Source organism: Brachyistius frenatus, unplaced genomic scaffold, assembly GCF_029030835.1.
Source record: "Brachyistius frenatus isolate BFR_SWC_R1_liver_20210118 unplaced genomic scaffold, ASM2903083v1 Contig_69, whole genome shotgun sequence".
Lineage (NCBI taxonomy): Eukaryota > Metazoa > Chordata > Actinopteri > Embiotocidae > Brachyistius > Brachyistius frenatus.
In genome coordinates this window covers 1,110,633-1,129,801 of record NW_027210668.1, presented here as the reverse complement: position 1 = coordinate 1,129,801, position 19,169 = coordinate 1,110,633, and the positions used below count along the sequence as shown (strand labels likewise).

Here is a 19,169-nt window from a genome sequence, read left to right as displayed (position 1 = left end):
TCAGTGAATTCATAGATTTAAGGAGCTGACAAGATGTTGCTGTTCTTTGTGCTTCTCAGTTAAAAATATGGAACATCTGCTGGACTGTGTCTGTTTTTTTTTAAGGGAGCTTTTAAAGTTCCTCAAAGTGGATGTTTAAAGTAAAGAGGGATACAAATCAATCAAACTGTTTGTCCTCTCCAGAGAGGAAAGGAAGCAAAACTTTTACAGAAAGAGTAACCTTCCAGTCAATTTGAAAAGATTCTGGCACAAAGTCTTTACTCACCATTTTTAACATGGACGTAATCCTTTGCAGTACTTATATAAAGGTATCACTATTGAGTTGATTTGTATTTTGTCACACATTGTTATTTAAAATGCCAGCTTAGCACCTTTAACCGACTTTAAATATTTAGCGCATCCTCTCGAATTTCAGACCCGAGATTGAGTCAGACACAAGAGGGTGAGAAAGAAACCAAGAACCTGAACCTGAGCGTTGTCTCCTTTCTTCTCTTTATGATTTATTGATGACACTTTGGATCAGCTCCAGTGCACTGAGGGAGGCAGAGGAAGGAGGTGAGAGTGTGAGGATGGAGAAGAAAAGTCAGGGGAGACAGAAACAGGTGGCGAAAGATGTCTACAGGAAAGGAAGAAGGAAACCAAGTGAGGAAGGCAGAGGGAGAGGCAGAAGTTGACAGAAAAAAAAATCAAGGAGAGAAAACGAGGCAGAGTGGAAGAGAGGGGACACTGAAAAAAATGGAATTCCCCTTTATTTTATCCTTAATTACACAGTTTAAAAAAACAACGACGATTTAAACACATTTGTTTGCTTTCTTCAGAAAATGAGATAAAACAATCCACATAAATCTCATGTCTTCTGCATTAAGTACAGATCTGCAGGCTGAGTGAAGCGTTTCGATTACGGTGGATTTAAGTTAAGTTACAGTGCAGTTCAGATGAGAGGTGGACCTGCTCAGCTGAGGCGGCACATTCACTAACTCCCAGCTGCCTCAACAATAATCCGCATCTTTATCTGAGTAATAACAAACATTCTCACCAATATTGCCTGAAGCTGCATCTCCACTGATGATACTGAGTCTACTCAACTCGACTTTACTCGCTTTTGGTATCAGGTACTTCTCTGGATTTTGTTTTCTAGTACCCCCGCAAGGTGACTGTTTCGACAGGGATGCAGCATGAAACCGCCAAGACGTCATTTTCAAAATCACCTCAATAAAACTGCCTTGTTTAACAATAGAACATCCCACAGATAGAAATTTGCTAATAATAATTCTTGGGACTTCAGTTGAGTGAACACAACACCTCGGGGGAAAGCTTTGCTCTGAACATGCTTCCTGTTCCTTGTTAGCGGTTGGGGCTTGCAGGAACACACATCGGTGAGGGAAAAGAGTTGGACTAGCTTCATTAAACACTTACTGGGTGGAAAACTTCCAAATATATGCAGAAACATGTATTTGCCTGGAACAAACTGCTCCTGGAAGCTTCTGGTCTGCAGTCTTTTCACGTCACCTTTTAGTATCCTTTCAGTTCGCTTGAAGCCCCAACCGAGGTGGTATTAAAAATGGTACCAGATACCATCCACGCACATTGGAAAACCAAAGCAAAGTGAGTCGAGTCAAGCTCGTACCGTTAGTGGGGAGGGGGCTTTCGTCTGTCCAATATATCCTGGTGATTAGTCGTGTCCTCTGTTTACACCGGGAGCAGGATGACATGCGTTCACTCCAGGACTATTGTGACCCTAAACAACCCTAAATGACTCACAACACGGCTAGCTGGGTCTAACACGTGACCTCAATGACATTCAAGGTGCTGACAACCCCCGGAAAATGTTAAAGCCCGCGACTCGTCCTCCAGCCGGTTAGAACTGAAGAAGCCTTTCAGATGAGCGGTGAAACATCTTCAAGCATTTTAAGGACGTCCAGTTGTCTCTGGAACATTTAGATTAACTATGAGCTGGATGAATGAGAATCTTACACCCGACAGTTTCCCTAAAGTCACAAACCACCATCTATAGGCCTACATTTCCATTAGTTTACAGGTTAAAGAAACCCAGAAACACAACATTAATGAACGAGCGTTGGAGGTGTTGGTGGACACATTACTTTGAACAGAGCCAGGCTAAAGAAGCCGTGTCCTCCTGTCTCCGAGCTCAGCTAAGTGCATCCTGACTCCAGCTCAGTCCTTATCACAACAAAAACAAATCAATTTTTCACATCTAACTCTCCAACAAAAAACAAATGAGGTTATCTGAATGTTAAACTATTCCATTATTGTAAAATCAGTGTGTGTCAGAGAGAGAGAGAGTCATAGTGTTAAAGTAGGGGCGAGTGATGTTGCAATCCAGGTAAGAGAGAGAGAGAGAGAGGACACGGACAAGGATACAGCATCCATGAACAATGATGGCCATTAAACAAACTGTCCACCATCAGGAGCAGTGGAACCCCCCCCCCTCTCCACCCTCCCTCCACCCCCAGTCAGCATTGGACTGCTGTATTTCCATGTCCTGGGTGTCCTTATCCACCTGTGTTCCTCTCCATTAGCTAAATTATTTCCTTACTACAAGTAGGTCAGCAGATCAGCCATAGTTTATCAGTTAGAGGGGGTGGGAGTGTGGGGGGGGGGTGCTGGAGAGATAGAGATAGAGATAGGAAAGAAAAAAGATTTTAAAAAAGGGTTAAATTGAGATATTTCAAAGCTTCACAAGGATACATTTGCATGCAAGTCTGCTGTAATATTAACTAATATAACAGTACTGTAATGGAGAAGGGCTTCCTGCAACCTTTATTAATTCACCCCGCGTTGCTATAATAAAATCCGCATTCATTAGACGTTGGTAGGAAAGCCTCAACGTGCCCTGAGGGTGAACACTGTGTCCAAACCATTGACTGCATATAAAAGTGGACGTAGTTTCCGGGTCTGGACCACCGAGGGCTGAAAGAGGTTGGCTGCAAAAGGCTTCAGGCTCTATAGACTCCCATTCAAATTTTTCTCATTAAATACAATGTCAATAAGGTGTTATAGTGTTGTTAGCTAACGTCCATCTTTCTCCTTAGTTTTCTTGTGTTCAATCTGAGAATAATTAGAAAATAGGCCTGTTGTCCGGCTCCATAGACTCCCATTAAACCAGTCTCATCAAATTCGAAGTCAATAAAATTTCTCCACGAGTTATCTCGGTGTTGTTATCTAAAGTCGCTCCCTCTTATTCGTTATCCCGTCATTAATTTGAAATTAGGCCTCAAAAAGGCGCGTTTTTGGGGGCGTGTCTGTTTGATTGACATGACTGTGGTGCAGTCAGATTTCCGCTATCGCTGTGCGGGACGTTATGTCATTGAATTTCCAAACAGATGAAGTCAGGTTCACCGCTCGCTCCTCCCCAGCTTGTCCAAATGTGGTCACTTCTGGCTCCAAACCGCGCCGAACTAGCAAGACGCCCAAAACCCGAATTTAAAGCTTCATGACGGCCGTTGACAAACCGATCACTGTTCTATTAAAATATATGAAAAAAACTCCAGTCAGAAAACAGGACATCCCGGGAGGTAAAACCTGAGGGGAGGAAAAAGTCAACCAAGCACCTTCTCCTATAAATTTTAATAGATGTGAGCTCGCTGTAATACTTTATTTATCATTCTCAGACTCCTTTTCTTTTCTCTGGATTTTGGCAACTGGATAATCAGACACCAGTGAATCAAACTGGGGGTTTCAGTTCCAGTGGAAACGAAGCCCTGGCTTGTTACTGTGTTATTGTGTCAGTGAAAGGATCAAAAACCTAAAGTGTAACTTTTGCAATTTACTGACATTGTCATGGTGGATTTATGTGTTTTGAGGCTCCGAGTTGAAGCCACTAATTGGCCTCTGCAACTTTAAGAAAGTAAAGGAGAATGAAAAAGTGTTTCACTGACCGAAGAGTGTGCCACGTTTACACGTTTTGTTGATTATATATAGGTAATAGCACGAATCACGATATAATCGGCATGTTATTTTTACGCTATTTCTTTTTTTCTTTACTGATTTTAATGTTTTATTCTATAATTTAGAAGGATTCAATACATTTCTGCCATGCTTGATTCAGACTCAGTGGATGTTTTGCTGTCGGGTAACATCCTCAAAATGGTGTAAACTTATTATGGTTAGTGGAAGGATACGTTTAATGGTTTCAGACAACTAGTAAAAGTTTGTTTGCTCCAATTTGTTGTCACTTACACTATGGTTGACATGCAATAGTCAATATTTAAATGAATCCACAGTTTAGCAATATACTCCTAAAACATTAGGTAAGGTAGCCTGAAGCAGCTTGCCGCACCGCACGCTCACGTTGTTTTCATTTTCATTCAGACTTTCCAACCCACACCGTTGCAGGTGACATCACTTGTGACATTTCGGACTTCACGCTGTTCCTTCTCATGGCACAAACGTCTTTATACATTTTTACTTATTTCTTTTACATCTGCTGCAGTCTTCTCTGAGATCTGAAAGCAGACTTTGATGTAGAAAATCAGTGGATTTCTGCTCAAAATCACATTTTGCCAAATATATGTTCAAAAATGTTATCGCAGTAAAAATAAATCTCACTTAATTATGAATGAATCAATTATGACAGTTGTTTATTCAGAGGCTCAAATATATTAGCTTTTTCCAACCTGGATATATTAAGGCATTAAAATCAAAAATCCATTAGCTTCTACTCTGCAGCAGTTTTTTCTAAGCAGTCATTTCTTCTGATGGTTCAAGATCTGCATGTATAATGCTCAGCAAAACGTTGTTCCATATCATAATCTAGATATTTCATTCTGACGGCATGTTCATGTTCGCTCAGTCTAAATAATACATTCTTGATTGATTAACAACTGGCCAGGGTGTCAGCAGGATACCAAAGCTTTGCAGTTTGCTTATAATTTTTTGATAACAGAGAGAAAATCCCTTAGGCGTTAATAAAGTCACAAGAAAATTGGTTTGTTAAGATTGATTTTTTTATTATTATTATTTTTATTTGACCTGGAAACAGTGAATTTGAAATGAACTATTTAATATGCAGGACAGACACAGTGACTGTCACATTTTGCAACCATTTCTGTTGATTTAATTGCAAAATCATGATATTCTTGAAATGGTGGTTGTTGTAATGTTAATTATATTATTTCTGTTATATATATGATTAAATTCATGCTGTCTCTTATTTATATCTGTTTTGGAATGAGCCCCAACTCATTGTTAATTAAACCTTCTGCAGAAAAAAAAAAGTTGTGATCATTAGGGATGTGCAATCCCAGCAAAAATACTATTAGATATTTTGCTCTGAACTATTAACCAACCTACCCCGCACACACACGTACACACACACACACACACACACACACACACACACACACACACACACACACACACACACACACACACACACACACACACACACACACACACACACACACACACACTTACATAAAGAGAATGAGAGACTCACTTATGCTGTAAACTCGGACTCAACAAATGCCATCCAACTATTAACACCATCATCTTGGACAAAAGATGAAGGGAAGCATGTATTTATTTTAATCTTTTACAAGAAGGCAGTTCTTTCTCTGCACGTCCAACATCAAACTCACTTCGTCTGGTCATTGATGGTCATTGATGATCAGTGGATGGACCCTTGCTTACTGCTGCACTCTAATGACTGTATACAGTAGCTGCAGTAGACTCATGATCTGCTAGCTCCACCTGCGGAATTTGACCGCACCTCATCTTCATTTGTTTGTGAAGGAGTTCCACACTGAACGTTTTGACGGCTTAAGTCTTTGCATGTTCGCATTGTGGCGTCTAATCTCACAGCCCAACACTGTTTTACTGGACAAACTCCAGAGCCTAATAGCAACGCGTTCTTCTTCTCCTCATTTTGTTTTGATGGTGGTTGGCAGACAGCTTTAAGGTGCGTCACCGCCACCTTTGGAAGGGAGTAACGCTTTATAAACATGTGCCGGAATAAAACAGGGTAAAATAAGGAAGAAAATATTCTCATATAATAACCTTGAACTAACTCGCCTCTTGAAATTCTGTACCTTTAAAATGCATTTTGCTTTATCTTATATTTCAACTCTACTTCTTGCATTTAATTTTATGCATTGAATTTGTCATCTATATTTTTAAATGTTCATTTACATCTGTGAGAAACTGCAGAAATGTTCTTGCTGTAAAGCACTTTAAGCTGCATTTCTTGTATAAAACGTGCTATACAAAAACAGTTATTGATATTATTATTATTATTATTATTGTTGTATTTTAATTACTCACATATTTGAACATTGTAACCCATCCCTAGAGCCAGTGTGGTGAAAAAGTTACATTTCTGATTTGGATTAGCTGTGAATTGCCCACCAGCAGCACCTTTAATACCCGTCCTAATGCAGTTTTGCAGGGAGATCCCTGACCTGTTCCTGGAGGGTAAGAGAAAGAAAAAAATTCCCTCACAGAATCTTAGAAATAGAGATATTCATTCGTCAACCATGTCTGTGGAGAGATAGTCAGTGAACATTTGGGTGCGATAAGCAGCAGAGTGGGTTGATGGCCGAAAGTGTTACTGATGAAAGGGTTTCAATCTGATTCAGCATGAAAACGCTCCATCTGTCTGTTCTCTGTAGTTTTTCCTCTCTCTGCGTCTGCCCGATGATGCTGCATGCACTGACTTTAATATCAACAGACACCATTAACTCGTCCACCCGGCGGCCTGCGTGGCAAATATTGTTCTGTTTTGTTTTTGTTGTCAGGGTTAGGAGGGGCTGCCTCTCTGGTGCACGTATTCACTTCCACTTCAACACTGTTTACGCACACGCACACACACACACACACACACACACACACACACACACACACACACACACACACACACACACACACACACACACACACACACACACACACACACACACACACACACACACACACAAAGAGCTATCCATCACTCATAACTCATTTGCTGAGGAACATCTAGTGTGACAGCTCGCCTGTCACTGAAGTGGAGGCGAATACAAAGCAAACAATATGTGACTAAAGGAATATCAGAGGAGAGGACAGATGACTGGGTGCTCCATAATATGTAAAAGGCAGGAAAGAATATGATGGAGGAGTGTGGTGGTAAAGCAGTATATGCTATAATCTAATGGCACAGTCATTCTCTCATGGCATAATCACATGTATGGCTAAATCAATAAAACAGTCTATTGGCTGTGGCTGAAAACAGGAATTCACTGAACATTAATTATTATTTACTATTTAAAAAAAACAAAAAAATTCAGATGAGGCAAAATAACCTGAAATGAATATTAGGTTTTGAGACAGCAGATCCTTCAGTTTAAATTACAATGTTGTTTCATGAAAATAGTATGTGACTTTGATTTGGTGAAAAGTAAATTAAAAGCTTGTATTTGTACAAGATACAATTCTATTTTTAGTTTAGTATTTGTCTTTGTTTTGTCTAAGTTAAGATATCAGTAGCTGTTCCTGTCTTTATGCAACGCTCGACTAAACACATCTCACCTAATGCACTGTTTTTTTTTCCGTTCTGTCATTATTTTATTTTATCTGTAACAGAACTCCGTAACAAGCTCCCAATCATACAGTGGACAAATTATAAAACTTAAGTCTAAAGTGGAAATGGCTAATATGTTAGCGAACCTGTTGTTATTGGTCACCTGGCAAACATACAACAGTATTCACTGTTTTTTGTTTTTTTAAATTTAGCTCTTGTGTTCTCCACCAACTGTTGTGGGAAATAGCTGTTCATATTTGGAGAGTGTATTTTTTAGCTTTCCATTTGTTGGAAGCAGGTTTATGCGATAGCTGAACACAACCCAGACCCCAGACGATGTACCAGACCTACATAGTTAAAAGACAAAGTCATCAGGGTTATTTTGTGTAGTTATATATATCCACTGAAGGGCACGTGGTAAAATTAACAATTATTTAGATTTTAAGTTGAGGGGGCTATTGTGGGAGCAAGTGGCCTGCTGTACACATCCAGCAAACCAACAGCGGCTTCAGCATTAGCAGTACGTCCAATGTGTCCTGTTCTTCTAGCTTTTAGTTTCCACTAAAAGAGAAATAGAGAACGCCCCAGCCTGATCGTATCAGTTATGCAGCGAGTGTACTTCCAGCCTTATTTATCAGGGAATTTCTCCACTGATAAAAAAAAAAAAAGTCGCCGGCCTCAAATCGAGGGTGAAAACAGAGGAGACTCCATCAAAATGTGTCAATTACATTCAGCCTTTTCTCCGTCTAAGCGTCATGGTTCGTTTAAAGATACTCGGATGAAAACCCAGCCACGGTAATGATGAAACATTATGAAGTGGGGAGGTTCATTTACTGTTTATTCCAGCCTGATCTAGCCATTTGGACCATCATCTACTCTGGACGGATGTCAGGTGTAGGACTTGTGGCTGTTTAACACCGTCGCGGTGCAGTAGGTTGAAGAAGACAGACGGCCGCAGCGACAGAGACGGACAGAAGATGGACAGACTGGCAGACAGATGGCGGTTAGGTGAGGACAGGACGGGTGGAACATCCCTCAGTGTCGCGCATTCCCGAGCTGCCGCGCGCACTTTTCCTATTATAGGTCTTTCTGGGTGGCATTATGTCTAAGTGTCTGTTTGAAGCTACTGTCGCCTTTGTTTTGGAGAAGGTGTGGCTGGAAACTTGTATGTGTACCATCCTTCATGCGCCTGGCTGTGTAGGCACAAACACACGTTCAGCGTCTGCGATAAGAGAGGACAAACTAAGAAACAAGCTGTCTGCATGCCCAGAAGTGTGTGTGTGTGTGTGTGTGTGTGTGTGTGTGTGTGTGTGTGTGTGTGTGTGTGTGTGTGTGTGTGTGTGTGTGTGTGTGTGTGTGTGCGTGTGTGTGTGTGTGTGTGCGCCCTGTGTCATTGGGGTGCTTTTTAATGCAAGACTTACATGAATCTCATTACGTCGTTCTGCGAGTTTGTCCTTGAGGATCTCTCCGTATCAGGACGGAGTATCACATCTGAGCGTGTAAGACAAGATGTGAGACTGTTTTTCGTCCTCGCTCCCCCCCCCCCCCACACACACACACACACTCCACGAAGGTCTGCTTCAGTTTGGGAATTCTCCCCACGCAAACCTCCCTCCAAGGTCGGGGCCTCCCCCAGTCCTCTCTCCTGCTTCTCATTTCTTTCTCGCGTCCTCCTTCCCCCGTTCACCCTTTTCCCTCCTCGCACCGGCATCATCGACGCTGGCACGGACTCTGACGAACCCAGCGCACGACTTCCTGTCGTTTTCCAATCGTTTGTTTGATACAGTCCATTTCTCCTCAGCTGTTTCTCCGTCCAGATTGGTGGGGGGGGGGGGGATGGGTCAGTTTTCACTGAGCGCACCGAACTTCATCTGGCTCTCATCAGGGTCAGCAAGTGTTTTTTTTGTTTTTGCATGGACTATTTTTCAACAGGCATCATTCATCATTCGCTTTTAAGTTTGTTTATGTAACTCTGTCTGACAAAAAATTACCCTAATATTTGTATTCTATTGCTTTGGGGATTTATAGCCTGTCTGCAGCACTCAAACATAGGTTTTACCATTGGTATCCTGATAATGATACCATACAATATCCCGTAGGGACTTACTCAACATTGTAATCATGGTGGATTTGTTATATATTCTCCATCTGTTGTACCCTCCTAATCAGAGGCTATTGCTCTTTTACTTTCACTTCATTTTTCAGTCTGACATTCTGTTCATTTAAGACATTCTCTGTTTGGATGCGTCTGTTATTGTGACCTAACTAATCGCTATTGACTGAAGTAAAGTCTGGTTCCATCATTTTAGACACAAGAAGTAAAATGATGCTTTCAAAAATAATGCCGTGATTTTTGTTGTTGTTGTTTGTTCATAGATTCATAAAAAATGGAAAAAAAAAAAAAAAAGGGGATAGTGGCGAATTAATAGTTAGTTTAACCCAAGTAGCAACCAGCGAAAACACCGAAAAAAAAAACTTGTGGAAAAATATAATTGACTGAGAATTTTATGAGACTGGTTGAATGGGAGTCTATGGAGTCGGAGACTTTTTGAAGCCGACCTCTAGTGGCGCTCGGTGGTATTGCAGCTTAAGGCACTTCTGCGTCGGCTTCATTTTTCCGACCCGGAAGTTACGTCCACTTTTATATACAGTCTGTGGTCTAACCATCCTTCGCCTTTAAAACAGCACGTATCTGCTCTTCATTGTCTTGAACGACTCGCTGTTTGTCTGTAGATTTCGCCTCGGTGTCCTCTGTCTCTTCGTGATCGCAGACTGACTCCGAGATGTTGGGCTCTGTGGGGAGCCGCACCATCTGCGGCATCTTCTTCTTGTCGCTTGGAGTCATTGTCACGCTGCAGAAGGAATTTGGGGCCGATCAGATGCCTCCCTGATGGCACTGCATGATGTCTGGAACTGCTGTATTATTCCTGTCAAAACTGTTTATAGCGGCATGGAGGATGATATGTGGAACTACAGCTTCAGATAGATGAAAAAGGAAATAGTCCCGCAGCACAGATGTGATAAACAGACAACCAGCAGAGGATTTTTTTTTTTTAAGTCATTTTACATCAACCTGTGTAGCTGCTTTGCTCTCATCTACACCTGCTGCCTTTTGTGTGGGGCTGGTGCTAGAGAGTTGAGAGCTGCCTTCCTCAGACTCTGATAACATCCCCACTCTCAATCTCTTCTTCAAATATCTGACTGCCTTAAAAAAAAATTGTTTTAGTCATTGAATTAGGTCATAAAAAGCAATTATTTTCATTATAAAGCATTTTTTCATAACGAATCAAAATCCTTTAATCGATGAAGCATTAGAAAATGTTACAAATTTAACGTTTACTAAAGAACATCAGTTTACAGTTGACAGAAACCTAGGTCCTACATTTCCCATAATGCAACTCAATAGTCATTATTCTGTTAAAGGTGTAGTTCTGCCATCATTGTGTTTATAGTTTCATTCATTCTTATGGAACAAAGTGATATTACGAGACACGCTAAGTAGATATCTCTGTAAAACAAAACATAGGCGTCTCCGACAAAACAAAAATATTTCTACACACACCTATGGAAATGTTTACTCCATTTTTTTTTAACTTTTTGAAAAAAACATTTTACAGATCTCCCCTTTAAGCGCTTCCTGTCTCCAAGCAGAAACTGAGATGACCTAAGAGTAATTTTCCCGGGCTTGAAGAAGCTCCTTTTGACCCATGTTGTACATTACACCACCAGTTTCACAGGAGGAATAATAAAGGAAACCTGAAAGTTCCAGAACATCACAGCTGCTGATGTGAAGTGAGGGAGGACGCTGTTAACCTCCCGTCTCTCTGATGGTGGTGGGACGGCATCTCTGTGCTGTTTTGCTAACTGTTTACCCATTTAGCTTCTCTCTCCGGCCTGCGAGCCATCTGTCGGCTCTGGGCGTGCTTGGACATACAGTGTGTGTGTGTGTGTGTGTGTGTGTGTGTGTGTGTGTGTGTGTGTGTGTGTGTGTGTGTGTGTGTGTGTGTGTGTGTGTGTGTGTGTGTGTGTGTGTGTGTGTGTGTGTGTGTGTGTATTCTCTTTTTAGCACCGCTCTGGCGTAACAACCCAGAAAAGGCGCGTACTGGGACACTTTAATGTGTTAAAGCAGAGCATCCATTGCTTCATTAAGGGGGTTTCTTGCACTTAAGGTGATGCACGCACACTCACGCCCACGTCCACTGTCCGACATGTGTTGCGAGTTTTGTCCGGCAGACAGACTTGGAGTCGGTGCGAGGAGGGAATTCCTTCATCTGCACGCTCCTTTCCAGCTGCACATGTGCTCGGCATCTGCTCGCCGCACACGGTACTGTAAGCAGAGCGAGCGAGCGCGAGAAGGGACGGCGATAAACACCGGTTGAGAAACAAGAAAAACTTTGTTTCAGGCTGTCTCCTTTAAGAGCTGTCCTTCTTAACCTCCCATCACAGTCTGGAAGAGGCTCTGCAGAGAGGCGCTTCAGAGAGCGCGCCGTCTCAAGGTTACGAGGCCGACTGCTCCGATGATGCTCTTTTATGCACCGTTATGCCACATCCTCCGCTCAATGACGAGTGATTCACCCGCTCTTGACTTTTCAAAGAGGGGGTGTGGGGTGAAGGGGGGGGGGGTGCACATATGCCACTCGCTCCTTTGAAGCCTCATTGTGCGAGGGTGCATGTGAATATAAGCGTGTGTTTGTCAGGCGCACAAACATTGCGTGCATGCTGCGCTCCATGGACAAGTACAAACAGACACAGTGTGTGTGTGTGTGTGTGTGTGTGTGTGTGGGGGGGGGGTTACTCTAACTTCTTGGTCTTCCAGGCCAACGTTCGCTGGAATGAAAGCACATTGTTTGCCAGAACACATGCATAGCAGTCATCTCTAAAGACAAGAATGTAAATGTGCGTCAGAACATTAGAAGATTAATTACTGCTTTCCCAGTGCGAGTCGGGGAGCCTGTAATACATGCGGCGCTAAATTGACTACATATATTGCCTTTGCATTTTCTGTGTTTCTATTCCCAGAGGATCAGACGGGGTCTGCTGTATGAGCCGTGTGTTTGTGGTTGCAGTATTAACACGTTTTTTGTTTTTTTTTCTCCCCCTTTCTCTCCATATGTTCCAGGATGTTGGAGTACTCGCTCGACCTGCAGAACGTCAGCTTTTCGGCGGTGAGGACGGTTCGCGTGCTGCGACCACTGAGAGCCATCAACAGAGTGCCAAGTGAGTGCAGACTTCTTACACTTCACCTCTCCAACCACATTCTGGACCCCAGGACGCTTTGTCCTCGAAATCACAACAGTTTTGGCTTCCGCTCAAGACGTATACACACCCTTGGGTTTGAAATTAAAGCCAGAAAAGGACACTGTGGACAACTCTTGAGCTGGCCGTTGTGTGTCATTATGAAAGAATAGATGGTGGCATTGTTTGGAGTTTGGAGAGATAACATGTAATCATCAAATCCACATGTTTAATATATAATCACAGATTTTATTATGTCTTGATATATGAGGGGTGATCAATAGGTTTAACGAGTGTTCATGCTGCACACAAACAGAGTGATGCCACGCAGCCAAATCTGGGGGAGCAAGAACTATTTACTAATCTTGCAAACATTTGGTTTCTTTCCAAACTGTTACTTCACTGTTACGCCTTTATTTTTGCATGATTGACGGGCAAAATTAACGTTTTCAAACGAGTACTCACTGATTAGCAGCAACCCAGCTTGTTCCCATGGCAAAAAAATGTCAAATGTGTTGTTAAAAATGAACCACAAAGTTTGATGAGCAATTCTTGTTTGGATAGAGATTGTGGCCCTCTCGTCTTTATCCTGATGACTGTGCTGTGCTTTTGTTGCCACTAAATAGCAGTGGAAGAGCCAAATCCCTTTGTATCGTAAAAGAAGTATGTTTTGTGTTGATTTAGTCTTAAAAATATGATGAGATGATAATATTTTCCACATTTGGCAGAATGAGTTTTAAAATGTGATTGGTGGTTATATTTTTGTTGCTTGAGGTTCAGGTCAGCCCATATAATCAACGCACATGTGCAGTAAGGTTGCCATGTGACAGCTGCTGGATTAGCTGGTGGAAAAGAGTCGATAAAAATAGGTTTTGACGATGCAACGTACAACTCTTTGTTAATAAAAGACAGGTGGATTATTTCTTGGATGTTGGATGTCATCTGAGAGAGACAGAGAGAAGCTCAGGAGGATGTACAAACTAATGGATGTTTAAGACCGGATGTGGAAAAATACATTGGAGACAGTGGAGCGGACCGATGCCTTGGTGTTTTTTTGGGGACTTGACATTATTCACAAGGGTGTGCGTGTCAAGATTTTTAATCTGATAACGTAAAGAAGTTGCAATTAATTGGAATTGCTCTTACAAGCAGAAAAAAAGTGTCCACTAGTGAGGACAACAGGTCTAAGTTGAGGAGAATGGAGTGTAAGGTGCAGCAAACCCAAAATGTTATATCCTCATGTGGATGCATGCAGGAGGTTAATCTCCACTTTAACCTTTGCAGTGTTTGCGCTCAGATGTTTCAATATTAGTAACTAACTCAGGCACGGAACTTGGGAGAGCCCAGATTTGTGTACTTACTCGTATTCAGTAGACGGAAACTTCGACATCCAAAGGTCATATCTACCCGCTGATATTTCATAATTACAGTACCACAATGACCAGCAAGTAATATCTTGCTCCTCATGATTAATCGGGGTTGGTAGCTGCAGATATCAGCTGTATAATTTGACTTAATCTCTCATTGGATTTCCGCTCGCCTGTAATGGCACTTGCTGTAATTGGTGATCATGCAGGTGGATTTTCCTTCACGGCGGTGGAATGTAGGTCAGGGACGAGCCCATCCACGCTCAGTATATGCCGCCTCCGCTGTGTCTCTGTGTTGTGGCTTCCCCAGCCGCTCAGCTTTGGACTCAGACAGATTTATATGCAATTTTCCAACTCACCAACTTTTATAAATGGACTACACTCGTGCACACAGACTGTCACGCTTGTTCATTGCGATGCGAGTTCCCAAATCCCTTGGCGGCTTGACTCCTATCCACCCAAAAAAAGTTTTGTATTCCTCTCCACCTTTTTCTTCCATCAGTCTCCATTAGAGTTTAATCAGCGTGGATTGAATTTCCAGTTCACGCAGTAATGTTTAAATAAATCAGAGGTGTGTTTATACCGACCCAGCAGTCGGCTCTGTGCACCGATTCTTACCTTGATACCACCACCTGCAATGCTTTCATTTAAGTACAAATCCTAATTAAGTCATTAGCTTCCCTCAGGATGTGTGAGTGCATGCATGCGTGTGTGTGTGTGTGTGTGTGTGTGTGTGTGTGTGTGTGTGTGTGTGTGTGTGTGTGTGTGTGTGTGTGTGTGTGTGTGTGTGTGTGTGTGTGTGTGTGTGTGTGTGTGTGTGTGTGTGTGTGTTCACATACAGGTGCTTACCCCATGTGGATGCTTGAATGGGGCATCAACCCCCTTCCCGTCTCTCCCATCCCTCAACCGCTGACACTCCCAAAACTCTCATATAACCCCACCCCCACTCCCCATCTTGTCAATCAAAAGCCATCGTAGGGGTCCGTTTATTAGATCCTCACAAACACACACTCCGAAAACACACATTTACGCACGCTGACTCCCTCATTAAGCACCCAACCATCCCTCATCCTAACCACAGGACTAATAGTGACATTAATGTGCGGATAATTTGGTCTAGTTTGGGCCCTGTGGGGAAAATGTCATTGGGTAGAGTGCTGTTTGGTGGTGGAGGGGTGTCCCGGTGTGTTTTGTCGTGGCTGATATTTGTCTTCTGCCCCCCCTCCTGCTTTAGCCCTCAGCAGACTAATCAGGTCCTGCGGAGAAGCTTGCAACTTTCATCATGACTCCAGGTCGGGATGTTTGTTGTGTAGCTCAGGCTATTTTCAGGCGCACTTAACCGATTCCAAATACGTGGGCGCTGCAGTTCTTAGACGCCGCGAGTTCATTTCCTACGTTAGACTGGAGTCATGGCACTGAGTAAGGTGTTTTCTCTTTGTCCTGTTTTTATTTTTTTTCCTCGGTTCCATTAAGCTCGGCAGAAAACAAGGCAGAAAAGGGGGAATTTGCAGTTTGCCCCTTTTTTAAAGTTCACCAAAGTAGAAGGAGGAATTTGACCTGCCCTAATTGGTGCAGCCACTTTACAAAAGAGGTACAGTAGAGGAACTCACAGATCCACAGTGTCGAAGCCTGTGTGCAAAGACAGCCGTGTTCACATTGCCCGTCTTCAGGCAGAATACTGTAGTCATGGCTGTGGTATGAGGTAAAGGCATCCGCTTCTACATTCATACGTCACAGTCGCAGCTGTGCAGGTTTCAGCTCACTCGTAACATCTAATCATATTTGTGCAGGTTCACTGCGGGGCCATTACAACCTCCATCTTTGCTGCTGCAGCTCCCACCACCACAGCAGCACCCTCCTCTCTGCTACGTTTTTGGTCTTCAGAGAGCCGGGCGATTTAAGCACTTGCTCTAAATTGGGCCAGTTGAGTGTCTCTGACTGAAGTAGTGTTATTGATCCTCCTGAAAAACTCTTGATAATGTGCATTGCCTGTAACTTGTAATGGGATAATAATTATAATTATAGTAATCATAATAACAACATTTAGCATACTAGACTGCTGTAAGACTATAATATCCAGTGTGTTCAATACTGTTAGAGTAAAGGTTTGACCAGTTAGTCCCACGAAATGAGAGCTCAGGGATCACTGAGGTTTATCTGGATTCATCCCGTTAGAAGCATGAATACCTTCACCAAAATTTGATGGCAATCCAGCTGAGTGTTTGAGATGTTACTTGTATATTCTAAACCAAAGTTTTGATCAGACCAACTGACCAACCCTCCCATTTCTAATGCCACACTGGTAGCTTGATTCAAGATTCCCTTGCTGCTTTATATTTTGCTAAAACCAAGGCCTGTTTCATCCCAGCTAGAATATGTCCTGGGAATATTATGCAATTTCTGGTATGTTTTTTAGCATAACTTTTCTTTTGTTTTTGTTTTTCTTCCCAGAATGCCTTTCTCAAAGGTAGAATAACATTCTCCTTTAAAAACATTAAAGACATGTTTTGGGGTGACATTCTTAAAATGTTATCTGACCTTTAAGAAGAACATTATGGGAACAAAGAACGAAATCCCGCCAAAATCATTACAAGAAAATTGCAGCATTTCTAACTGGGATAATATGATATAATAAATATCATCATCAGTGGAATATAGTGATTTTGTTTTGTGCCAGCATTCATTGACTTTTTCTGACAATGTTTATTCACTTTTGTGTTGAGAATTATGGAACCTGCAGCTATTCATAATTTTGACAGCATTTTGGTGTTAATTCAGGCAGTTTGCAGCTATTCAATATAGAGATCTCACAAACATATCCTGACGCAATTATTGGGCTTCCCTCGATAACCTTCGATCAATCAGGTTATTCTATAGTCCGGTGTGAGTTGGGGTTTAAGACTTGCACAGGCATTAACATAAATGCTAACGATCCTGAGTGATTAGGCAGCAGCTGAACACTTCACAGGTTGACTGAGAGTCAGTTGGCACATAAAGAATAATTACTGTAATACAATTAGCATCCAAGCGCTGTAATAAAGCTATTGTCTGAAGGAAAATGCTTTTTATATTGCAAAAAGTTTGCAAATCAAACAGGATGTCATCAGTACAGATACAGAAACTGTTCAGAAGGGATCTTTGATTTACTGTAGGGTCTGTACATTTGAAGCATCATAAGAGGGAACAATGGGTGTAATCATTTCTGCTTTTGGAGAGCGGGAGGAATGTATCATCATTGAATATACAGGAAATAGCTGTATTTCAATATGGATTGTAAATGTACTTCACTCAATCAGAAATAGACACAGTCCAGATGGAAGAAGAGCCTAAGCTGATGTGTGGTAAAAGATGCAGACGAGACAGTGCTTCATACGTCAGCTGATGGATGCTGAAGATTGAATGGCTTATACTGTATCAAGTCAGCTCAGCAGTTTTTACTAAGTCTGTCAGACTTAAGGTGGTATAAACTCCGCAGCTCGAGGTCTCTTATTTGAATTTCCAATCGGTCCACTGCTGCCGTCTGAACCTGGATCAGCAGATTTATAAACTGTTTGTACTCACGTCACTCCTCCTCACTGTCTTTTCTCACTCTCTCTATATATCTTACCTTAAATCTGCATGGAATCAAAAAGCAAGAGCTCATCTTAAAACACACGCACATATACACACACCCTCACACTTGCATTAACGAACACATTGTTCCCGGGCCGGTGTCCACGTTTCCTGGGCTCTGGCAGTGATTGATGCGCTAACATGGCAGTCCTGTCAGTAGATGTGACAGATACATTTTACAGGCCTCATCCACCGAGTGCCAAAAAAAAAGAAAAATATTCCCAGACTGTGTCGCCACCCACCGTCTGCCACCTGATTGGCTATCACGCTCACGTCCCGCAGGGACCCTTGTACCAGGCCTGTCATTGGCTACCATCAGGGTAGACTTGACAACCTGTGACATGCCTCTCTGTGGGTCTTAATATTCAAAAGGGAGCAGCTGGCCGCCTGTGTGTCCAGAATACAGTATGTTTTCCTGGGTGACAGAGGGGGGATCCCCGTCTCTGGAGGGAAATAATCATCTGTTGGACACACTGCTCACGGCATAGTTTGAATATGTCATAGACATGGAGAGCTGAAGAGGAAAGAAAAGGTCTAACTCTAGATTTGAGAGAGATACCCAGAATATCTTCTTTTTTTTTTTTCAGTAGAAGCACCTTTTTCTTTGAAAATTAAGCTTTAAATAACTCCATACTTAACATCTAAAGTATATCGTCAGCAAATGCTACAGTTGTAACCTTAATTCAGCTGCTACAACATTCAAATAGAAGTGAAGAGTTGCTTTAATGCAGTTTCAGTCCTCAAGGCAATGAAACCTAGAATACGAACTTCAGGATATTGAAATGTAATTGTTCTGCCTTGTGTTTATGGGGGTCATTGTTATATAGAAGGAGTGAATCCTTTTCAATCCTCAGGCTGAGGTTCCACATTTATTTCACTTTCTAGCAGACAGGTTTTTTTTGGTAATAGAAAAGGAGTCCAGGATGATGGTTGCTCACCTGCCAAAGTTCCTGCTTTTTGCCTGGTGGCTTTACCTGCCAACTGAAATTGCAATTCATTATTTGCTGGCTGGCTAAGTTTCACTTTCCCACCCTGGCAATCAATAGCTCCTGCCAACAGCAGCGGTTGGAATTAAAGAGGAGCTCCTCTGGTTTTACAAATAAAGGTGAGTTTAGGAGACATGGGGGGTAATACTCAGCCAGTGAAAGGAGTTGTAGCTGCGGAAGAGGTTTGACCAGTGGAGACAGAGAAAGAAAAACTTGTGTTGGCAATACCTAAAAAAACCTCCATGGAAATGCAAAGGGCGAGGACACTGACACAAATTAGTATTTACCCTATCTGGCAGGGGTCTGGTTGCATTATGAGAGACTTAGGATGGTTGATTTTTAAGGAAAATAATAAATGAGGGCAAGACCAAACCAAGTGGCTGTTGCAATCTTAGTTTTTTTTAGTAGCCAGAAATGACCATATTTGAAAAAGCTGAGGAGCAATAGCATCTG

General features: G+C 42.2%; 1 protein-coding gene across 9 annotated transcripts in view; it reads left to right on the top strand.

Annotated features, from left to right (window-relative positions):
- The window catches only part of cacna1g (calcium channel, voltage-dependent, T type, alpha 1G subunit), a 289,223-nt gene that overhangs the window by 124,179 nt on the left and 145,875 nt on the right, over positions 1–19,169 (top strand). For all 9 annotated transcript variants that reach the window (XM_069707505.1, XM_069707504.1, XM_069707506.1 and 6 more), the window contains exon 5: positions 12,636–12,733. In XM_069707505.1, the coding sequence (XP_069563606.1) occupies positions 12,636–12,733 (98 nt within the window). The remainder of the gene's footprint in view (positions 1–12,635; positions 12,734–19,169) is intronic.